The sequence below is a fragment of the Ruditapes philippinarum genome, unplaced genomic scaffold (assembly GCF_026571515.1).
Source record: "Ruditapes philippinarum isolate M1 unplaced genomic scaffold, ASM2657151v2 ctg1680_1_1_1_1, whole genome shotgun sequence".
Lineage (NCBI taxonomy): Eukaryota > Metazoa > Mollusca > Bivalvia > Venerida > Veneridae > Ruditapes > Ruditapes philippinarum.
Window position 1 is genome coordinate 238402 of NW_026866822.1, and position 11306 is coordinate 249707.

The 11306-nt window shown below is 31.5% G+C and overlaps 1 protein-coding gene across 1 annotated transcript; it reads left to right on the forward strand.

The window, feature by feature from the left end:
* The first annotated feature begins 458 nt into the window (after positions 1-458).
* Positions 459-5513, forward strand: LOC132733809 (lithostathine-1-like). The gene is made up of 6 exons (XM_060720494.1): positions 459-565; positions 1579-1636; positions 2325-2431; positions 2977-3067; positions 4858-4987; positions 5396-5513. Exons 2-6 carry the CDS (start codon positions 1585-1587, stop codon positions 5511-5513), a joined length of 498 nt encoding a protein of 165 aa, XP_060576477.1. The 5' UTR covers positions 459-565; positions 1579-1584.
* The last annotated feature ends 5793 nt before the right edge of the window (positions 5514-11306 follow it).

Sequence of the window (11306 nt, forward strand, 5' to 3'; positions counted from 1 at the left end):
GTTAACTTTTAAGCATACTTTGGGATATTAAATTGAAAATTGAAATTTTATTGATATTGAGGAACATTGGAATATAACTGGATGTCGTTTTTATGGGTAATGGTACATGTAGAATTTCCTTTGTCCCACTGCCATAGTGTCCTGGTCTACGTCATTACACTGACAAGACAGCTGGGTGTTTGGGTATCCGTGTTGTATTGACACATTCATAGTTCATTAAATAAAATTATGCTTTCGTTGGTAACATACAAATAGCTACATAACTGATAAGAAAACTTCCTACATGTATACAAACGTGTTTTATTTTTCAATAACTTATTAACATTACTGTTTTGATGTTATCTGTTCATCAGACATATACAAAAAAATGTAATTACTTTCTCTGATAAATCAAGAATGACATCACTTTAATTAATTTTTCAAACGTAGATAAACAATAAAGATATTGCCTCTGGCATAACCATTTTGTTTGATAACTTGTGGGTCGTCCATATGAAAATAAAGTTTAGATTTAACAGTAAATTGTATTTTTGAATTATATGAAAGGTTCCGGCGATTGAAAAAGGTACTGTTTATTTTTACTTTACTATATTGTTATATATTTCTTTTTACAAGAATACGCTTTGGATATTGATTGTTGATTTGAGTATTTTTTTTTTTACTGCTGGTAAAAATTTTTTGATACAAACTTTCGTATTATGACAATCATAAATTATCAATGTACACAGAGATTTAGATTTAAAAAAATCAACAACACAGAATTGAGATATTGCTTATTATAGTGACAACATTTAACTCGTCAAGATGTAATCTATTTATTTACCAGAAGTAATAATCGTGTTAATGAAAAAAAGTTAATCATGCTTTTAAAGATCTTCTCGGAAAATACAAAACATTTTGCACTGTAACCAATGGTTCGCTATATCAAATGTTTTCTTTCAATTGATCGTTTTAACCCTTTTTCCTATTATTCTTTGTACAAGTTAATGTTTAAGTTGGTCATTAAGAAAATGTTGATTATAGTTTAAAACTTCCATTTACAAATTCTTATTGATACAGTAAATACTCCTGCTTTTTGTATACGGTGATTTTCATCATATTTTATGCCACTAAAATTGTGACAGGTCCGACCACCACTATCTCTTCGTTGTTGAATGGTGTCTCATTGAATGACATATGAGCCGTGTCACGACGAAACCAACATAATTGGCTTGAGACAAGCATGGATCTAGACCAGCCTGCGCCCCGCGCAGTCTGATCAGGATCCATGCTGTTCGCTTACAAACCCTATTACAAGTAGAGAAACTGATAGCGAACAGCATGGATTCTGGTCAGACTGCGCGAATGCGCAGGCTGGTCTGGATCCATGCTGGTCGCAAACCCATTATGTTGGTTTTGTCATGACACGGCTCATATATTCCAATTAATCCCACATAGCGGGAGAATGGTTAATTGTTAGACACAATTCGGATTCAAATATTTAACATAAAGCATAAAACATAATACAATGTTTATTGACAAATATAATACCAGTTTGATTGTTTCCCTTCATCTATTGTATATTCTATTGTATTACAGCAGAAGATGATTACCAAGGTTATAGTTCTAGCATTTACATTGGTACTATTGTTCCAAGGTAAACATCTTTTTATTTCATTATTTTTCTTTTAACATCAAATAAATAACGAACGATAAATAACTTTAATTGTTCCGTAATAGGGAACATAGCTTCCCATACATAGCTCATTCATTATTTTATTGAAATAAGGTATATTCGGTTTTCAATAACTTTCTGTTATTAAGATATTTTACGCAATGACGAACATAGTACATCTTTATGTATATGTATGTAATTATTTAAAAGTTACTTAAAAAAATCGTAATGAACGTTACATTGTCGTTAGTAAAAAGTAAAAAAATATCACATTGCATCAAAATATTTTACGCGAAAACAAAAATGCTCGATTTTGTATTTGACTATTAATATTTTCTAATTTTTTGAAAAAATTTATCTAAATTGGAATAATTTACATAAAAGGATGAAAATAAGGTTATTTCCGACAGCGAACATCATATCTTCAGGAATCAGAAAAGATGTGGTAGGAATGACTACATTAATGTGGTGTCGAGTTCGATTAGCATTGAGTTAAGAATGTCGCTACCGATAATTCTACATTATTAATGGAATCTGTCGTTGAGTTGAAACCGCTGCTTTAGCTTAATATATGATATATTTCAAATCTCCGTTATTTGATTGATCTGTGTATCTTTTAAATGAACAGTATAATTGATTTCTTCTTTATCCTAGATTTTCTACATTTTAGGATACGTAGCACTTGATTCATGTGCGACGCCTGGGTTCTACCTGTCCAGTGATAATAACTATTGTTTCGCCTACTCTGCTCTTAGCAGAGAAGCACATACGCACTCAGTAAGTTCATTTATTTTCAAGGTATAATTGTATATTTTCTATAAGTTTATTTTTACTTGGAAATGAATTTTCTAACCGTTCTTCACCTGACATCGTTACGAAGCCAGCAAGCGCATAATGGCATTTTATAAGGGATATTACTTAACAAATAATATTCACTGTATTTTTTAGTTCATGCGTTTTATTAAAATACAAAGAACAGCAACTCACAGTGAAGCGAAATATTTTGTTCATATACTCAGTTGCTAAAGAAAGGATGTACTTGGTAACAGGGAGATTATATATACTTATCTAAAGGTACATCATGTCTCAAAAAGCCTGACAATTTTAATATTTTAGAAATTTAAAACATGTCTTTAATAATGTTTTAATAATAAATTAAGGCATTAAAATTAAAAACAAAGTAGTATTTTGACTTTCATACAAAATACTTATTCAGTTTTCAACTAATTTGTTTTACAGGCAAATACTTTATAGTGATAGAATATTCCTAATATTTTTTTTTTTATATAATTTTAACAAAATGCTTGCTTTAATTCATACAGATTATGTGTCACGCATATGGCAGCAAATTGGTCAACATAGAAGATGCTGATAAGCTGTCAAAAGTTGCGGCATTTTTGAGTGGTAAAGGCGGTGAGTTGTAACAGTAATATAATTGAGCCGCGTCACGACAAAACCAACATAATGGGTTTGCGACCAGCATGGATCCAGACCAGCCTGCGCATCTACGCAGTTTAATCAGGATCCATGCTGTTCGCTATCAGTTTCTCTGCTTGAAATCCTAATCAGACTGCGCGGATGCGCAGGCAAGTCTGAATCCATTCTGGTCGCAAACCCATTATGTTGGTTTTGTCGTGACGCGGCTCATATATATTTTCCGGCCGAAAGCCGTCTTAAATCAGTTTGACTTCCTGTAAAATTTACTGAAGATCTGAATAATGGAGGAATTTTCATTGGTCATTTTTTACATTTGCAAACTATTATTGGCCATTTTATAATAAAATGTAAAGGATATTTATTTACAATAAATCTATAATGATATTTCAGAAATAAAATGTTAAGGATAGTTTTTGACGTTATTAAAATTGTGTCCAAAATAACTGGACCACCAATAACGGTCATGGTATTGTAAGTTTACTGTTGCACATGTAAATATCGGAAACACACCAAATACCGGCCTTAGATTCTAATTAATATTCATATATTTTTGCATTTAAATCAAGTACATTTATTTATAAATATGATTGCCTATCGACTGCGCAGAATGATGTTGGTGTTAGGAATTGGATTGAATTGAAACCGAATTACGACAGGTTCATTTAGGAACACATTCATCTTACAGTTTTCCATTTTTCACGATTAACAACCATAGTTTATTAATCAATTAAGCGTTTTTACATATTGTAAAGAAGGTTAATTACGATTTTTTTATCTTCATGTATTTCCCTCTATACTTGTTGCAAATCCTTGATTTTATTCACATGAGCTTGATTTTCGGTCAATAAATTAGAATTGGAGTTAAATATGTACCCCATATATAACAAAACAAACATTTTTTCATATAGGGGGTACATTTAACTCTAATTCTTATTTATTGACAATTAATTTATAATCTTTTCAAGTTCCGTTTTGATTAAAATTGTTTAAGTAATTGTTTTTAAATTTAATATGACATTCAGTATATGAAAAATAAACATTTTACATTGATAGTAAAACGCACTATAACGAAATAATTAAGTACAAACTAAATTGTTCTATGTGTATGTGGAGTTTAAATATGGCTTTAGACCCCCAAAATTTCACAGACGTTATGTGGTGAGTGGGGTTGTGGACCTCAGTTAGATCTATCTCTAGTTTTCACTATTGTTTTTAACCAAAACTGATAAACGAAGTTTTTTTGCGGTTTATCACCTAAATAAATACTGTAAAATAATATATAAAGTAATGTCACCCATATCATTTTAAACAAATTATAGTTCCTTTTCTGATAATATTCTCGTTCCAAAAACGACACATATTTTGTTGACCTCGTTAAATAATAAAATTCAGATACACTGTATAACAGATTTAAATACTAGAACTTCACGTAAAATATAGGGGGATTTTCACTAACAAACTTAGGTTGATATCCAGTCCCAGAGGGTTTTTATATACAAGCTAATCCCGTGGTGAAAGTGAGGGTATCCGAGGGGTGTTAGGGTCATGACCTCCACGTTTACCTTTATATCGATCAAGTTTATTATACACACATGAATCTACATCGAATCATTATATATTGTAATTATGTTTTAGAGAGAAAATACAATACATGTAAATACACACTTTTCAATTTACAATACTAAAGCAAAAATTAGAGATCCCTATTATTACAGGTTAAGAAGGATATATCATTTCTTTATAAAATAGCTACATTTCCTTTGTAGTGACCGACACAGCAAGCGTCTTCATTGGTTTGACAAATATGTTAAATAATGCTAAGGTATGGGTATGGCATGGCGGAAACAAAACCGATTACACTAATTGGGCATTTGGCCAGCCAGCAATTGCTAACAGGTAAGTTTTACAACGTTATCACCGCTTTCGAGTGGAACCTCTTCTCCAGATTTTTTATTTAGTTTTCTTGAAATCAACCTCAAAATATTTCAAAGTAGCTGATCAAAAATAAGACAGTGCAAAAGCTCTGTAGACAACTTCGTAACTTCGCAGCCCGAAGTACGTTAATATGTAGCATATTAACGCACTTTGGTATTTCTTTCTCGAAGCGTTTGACTCCAAAGCGCAGTGTTACAAGCGTCTGCCGAAATGTCTCGTCAATCTCCTTAGCTGAAAGGCAAGACTTTTTTTAAATTTTTCTATAAATTCTGAATCTTAATGCGCACCATAATAAGCAATGTACATACAAATATAATCGTTAATAACCTTATATCAAATAAATTTATGGTCATACGTCTTGTATTGCAGAGATAATTGTGTCTTAATGACGGCAGGAAATCCCGACAATAAGTGGAAAGCGGCTTCGTGTTTAACTGGAGCATTTGCTGTGTGTGAACGAGAGGTAACTATGTTGTTTTTTTTATAATGACTTATAGATTTAGCCTACTTAATTCCTTTATGAATAACAACACTTTCAAAGTGAGTACAATGTAATTTTGCATTGTGTTTCATTCATTTTCTTGCATTTTATTTGTAAATAACACAGTGTGGCAATACCACGTGACTATGAGGTCATTTTCGGCATCATTTCCAAGACAAATATTGCTCGATTCGGAAAAGAAAATAGCCGTAAATATTTTATTTCTGTACCAATTTCTTTGGGATATACACCAGTCTACGGGGAAAAATATAAGCTTTCCACAGAATATTGGATCTTTGTCAGTTTATAAGCCGTTTTATCAAACACTTTGCATAACCTTGGAAGTTGCTTGTATCAGAGCGGGCTTCAGTTGCAAGCTATTTCGTTTTCTGGCGTTAATTTGTCTACGCCATGATTAATAGATCAGGTTAACATCAACCGGGGGTACAGGCAGCAAAATCCTACCTTAATACGTTTATATGTTTATTATTTATGGCGTAAATCTTGCCTTTTTCTACAATTGTCAATTCTGGCACCAGTTCCAAGTCGAAAAAAAAAGGACTACAGTTTAAAGCAGATTTTAGAATCCGTTGCAAATGCAAAGCAATATGCCTACCGTTCTCTTTCTACAATTATGTTATTGTATTTACTATGCGATTTACATTAACACAAATGAATATTTAAATGATTTTTACTCGCTGCGCTATAAGTGATTTTAAAAGTCGTAATATTGTTGACTGTATTTGTAAAGAAATTGATTTGCTCTTTAATCGTTGTTCTTTCACGGTAATGATTATGAAAAATCTATTAGTGTCATGTAGCAATGCAAAACGTGGAATATTCAAAATAGAGAGAAAACAGAAACCCTAAATATCGCCCAAAACGGCAAAATTGAAAATGTTGCAGGCTAGGTTTGACTTAGCTAGCCTGTCCAATGAACGTGCATATCCAGGATCACTTCCATTTGTATGCTGTGAAAAGGGTCACGCCTCAACGGGGCAATTTTAAAGTCAATGGTTATTCTTTTGTAAAGAGTTATTTATACGTATAACCATATAACATGTAGTAATGTTTTAGCATGATAGATTCAGCTTTTTAACACAGTGGTACTCGTTGATAAAAAATATTTTTACATCCTGTTTTCATACACATGGTAACCGTTTTTCGCGAACTGGATATAACTTCGTTCACTTAAGAACACTAAACACTATTTATTTTATTATTGCATTTATTTCTGTTGATAAACTGCATATCTGGCAAATTGAGTTAATTATATCAGTCAACCCAGCTTTATCAGAGAGCTCACCAATATACATTGTAAAGAGAGGAAGGGAACGGAATATTTATGGTTTGAAAACATTTCAATCGAGTAGAATTTTTAAACAATAATGTCTCTTTCAACTGAATTAAAACGATAGGGCTATTTGGGACTATTTCTTATCGATGTGGTCATTGGCTGTAAATGCATGGATTATTGCACGCGGCATGACCTGCAGATGTCCTCAACAGGACTTTTGTAGCATTTTAAGATTTAAAAAGGACTATATATTAAAATCTGAAACATGATAAACATAATGCATATGCCAAATAAGTGAATTATCTGATATGTAAATAAAGAAGTAAGTCATTTGACAGTTGAAGGATAAAAATTGAATATACTCGTAATTTTACTTAGCTTATGTTAGCTATTAATTATTCGATGGACGCATCAGTGTCATATGGACCCCAGTCATAGATCTTGCCGGTGTTGCTATTACAGATGTTAATGTAAATATTTATATAATTATTGATAATCATTGTTATTTCCGACTTTTTCAATGTTTTGTTTCAAGAAATTTGACTGTGATCGATGGCTGTTGGTTTGTAAAATCAATTATCTTTTACTATTTTCTACTTTGTTCACTCCACATGACGTCCATTCTCGTTCTTTATTGGCGACTCATGGCTATTTTGGGCCTTTTTGATAAATAGAGAATCATAAGTAATGCAACTAAGTAACAATACTATCAGGTTTACACGGCAAAGTTCCAAGTTATATGTAATGATATTTACACAAAGAACAAAATATGACTGATGATGAAAGTGCTTATAGTTTAATAAGCATAAAATGTTTAACATCATGTTAATGCGCGTGACAATTAGATTCATGATTTTAATACCGATACATGTGCATAGTACTTTAAATTGTGATTTCCTTCATCAAACTCTATAGAAATTTATTATACGACAATTCCAGAAAATATATACCTTTTAAAAGTATCTAAAACCTATTCGTCACGTTCACGAGTGTCAGTGTTTGTCAGTCACACTGAAAAATTACCTTAAGCTTTACAACACTCGCGTTAAAGTGTAACCTTTCCGTAGCAAACAAAAGTTGTTTTTTTAATTTTTACTCTTTCTCTCACTGAGAGCACATATATTTCTTATCAATTTCGCCAGTGTGAAATAGAATGAAACACATTTTACTACATAGAATAAGATGAGCAATACTTTAAACATCTTCAAAACAAAACCAAAATATTATTTTTCGACAGGACTAAATCTACGTGATTTGACGTGCACTATTGTGATAGAAATAAGTGTTATTGCTTTAAGGAACAATCCGTTTTTTCACAATTTCTCTGTGAAAGATCAACAATGAAAAACTAAATTGTAGAAAGAGAACGGTAGGCATGTTGCTTCGCATTTTTTGCAACGGATTCTAAAATCTGCTTTAAACTGTATTCCTTTTTTTCGACTTTGAACTGGTGCCAGAATTGACAATTGAAGAAAAATGTAAGATTTATGTCATTCATAATAAAAATATGAACATATTTAGGTAGAGTTTTGCCTTCCGTACTCCCGGTTGATGTAAACCTGATCTATTAATCATGGCGTAGACCAAATAACGCCAGAAAACGAAATAGCTTGCAACTGAAGCCCGCTCTGATACAAGCAACTTCCAAGGTTATGCAAAGTGTTTGATAAAACGGCTTATAAACTGACAAAGATCCAATATTCTGTGGAAAGCTTATATTTTTCCCCGTAGACTGGTGCATATCCCAAAAAAATTGGTACAGAAATAAAATATTTACGGCTATTTTCTTTTCCGAATCGAGCAATATTTGTCTTGGAAATGATGTCGAAAATGACCTCATAGTCACGTGGTATTGCCACACTGTAACATTCTGGAAGAAATTACAAAAACTTAATTCATAAAATAAGTCATGTCTGATATGCAAGAATGTTTATTTTACTCGTATTATTATTTATTTATCATGTTTAAAAATCTTGCGTTAAGATATATATCGCAAAGGCGAAACAATAGTCCTTTATATATTCTTGTTAACAATGCTCATATCAAACGAGAGTTAATGCTCGCCAATTTTTTTAAGCCAATTACCGACGAGGATTTTTCAAATTTTCAGGTTTCAAAAGTTTCTTAATAGAACAGATTTTATATAAAATGGACGTTTTATATTATAAAACGCAAGTGAGCGGAGCACTAAGCCGGTTAGAGTGAATATTGGATGTTCTTCGTAAATAAGAAAGCTACAGTCGCTTCGCAAGCTCCGCTCCTTTTTAGCTTTCTTATTTACGAAGAACACCCAATATGCACTCTAACCTATACTTAAACGTACAGTATCTTTCTTAAAAAGTGACACATTTCTTTAAAGTTAGTTCATAGGCTATATATATCTTTTTCTACCACAATAAAACAAAGCCCTTAACGTCTATTTGAAAAACTAAAAAACGCATTCACGTAGTGATTATATTGCAGAGAGCAATCAGTGAAAATTGCTGTTTTCGAAAAGTAACAGTACTATAAACATTCAACCCAATATTTAAACCGGTTTTTCATTTTAATTCTTTTGCGGCCAGAAATTGCAAGACTTGGAGGACTAAAACACAGTGTTTTGTCAATGGGGAATTATAAAATAAAGGTTCTCCATTTTTAGATTTTTAAATTTGTCTTTCTCTACCTTGTTTAAAATACGAACATGTACAACACTTTTTGCTATAAATAATACTTTATATTAGTTCATAAAGGTTAATTAGAGTCCTTAACAGTGATGGGGAGTGATACGTTAAGAACTCGTCCATTACATTAGCTATACAATACCTTCTACTGTTATATGTGCCTGAATATTCTAATGAATGACGCTTGCAAAAGAAAACAAAGACTTTCATCTTTAATGTCTTTATTATAAAATAAATACACAAAGTGTATACAGTTTGGACGGATATAACAAAATCAAATATCTGTAAAATACTGAAATAGACAAAGGCAAATAGAGTGTGATAAATGCATGTACCGTGCATTGCATGTATCATGTGATAGAAAACTTGGAAACAGCAATATAGAAAAAATAAAATCTCATGATTCGTGATCATTGAGCGCTTTTAAAAGTTGAAAAATTAGTTCCACTCAAGCCGGTGCTAGGAGGGCATTAGAGATGTTGCATTTTTCATTTTACATCATGTACAGACTCGATCAAACTGAGTCTGCAATTTCCGTTTAATTTGTTGTGATGAATCCGAGGGATCACATTTTCTAGATTTCGTATATAAACATCTGTTAAAGGCACTCTTTTAGATGAAATATTTACACAAACAGAAAAAAATGGTTATTTAGGGAGAACGTTCATTCAATTTATAATATATATATGTGTATCTAATTGCGTATGAAAAAAATATTATGCTCTTCAAGTTATAAAAGCCAAACTCTGTTTCTTATTTGTAGCAAATTACTAAAAACCATGACGTTTATGAAAAAATAACACATTATGCATAATATAGACCATTTTACGACGCGGTCTGTTGCTATGAAAAATTGACCGGAAGTAGTATTTTCTTGCACAGGCGCAATCTGAGTAGGGCAAAAAACGTTCATAGATGATTCAGATTTAGTTTAAGGTAAAAAAAAACAGGAAATCAAATAAAAAAGCTTTTTTACACAAACATGAAAAATACATTTATAGCTTTGTAGCCAAAATTGCCACAAAAAGGCACGGAAAAGACGACTGTTTAAGAATTCCCCCTTACGATCACGGATATGACAATGAGATAATTGCTATACAAAAATGTCGAAATATATATATTATCAAATAAATAAACAATAATTGTTAATATAAAAACTAAATACATTTAAAATAGAGGATTATTATTATTCTGAAAATAAGTCGGAACACGTGATAATTAATGCATTTTTAGTTTTCAGCTTATCTAATATTATCTTTTTTCCAACTTGACTGTGATGCTAAGCAGAAACTTTTTAAGACACATAGATATATTTACATAATGTTTTAAACTCTTAATAGGTTAAGATGGGTTATGAAATAACACACATTTTATCCGGTTTCATGTAAAACATTAAAATGCACGTCACGTACACTATTTAATTGTCACTACACCAAAATTAAATAAACAATGATGGTATAAATTTAAAAATAGTAAATTAAAAAAAACGATGTTTTTCAAATGTTTTTGATTAAATATGTCATGGGTATTAAAAACGTCCCGGTTAAATAAATACTGAAACAAATAGCTGGAAAAATAACGTTTAAAAGGGGGTCAATCGTTTCACGTTTTCAATCCTTTTACATTTTTCATTCCCGGGCCTTCCCCAAAATCCAAATTTTTCAAAGGGAATACCGGATTGTGAAATTTTTTTATGTTTACATGGGTAAAAAAATTGGTATCTTTAACCCCCTTGCTTTTAAATTTTAAAATTCTGATGAAAAAGTCTTTGGAAATGTCCCCTTAAACGGGGAAATTTTTGGCCCTTTGAATTTTAGGCCCCCCTAATTTTGGGTAAAT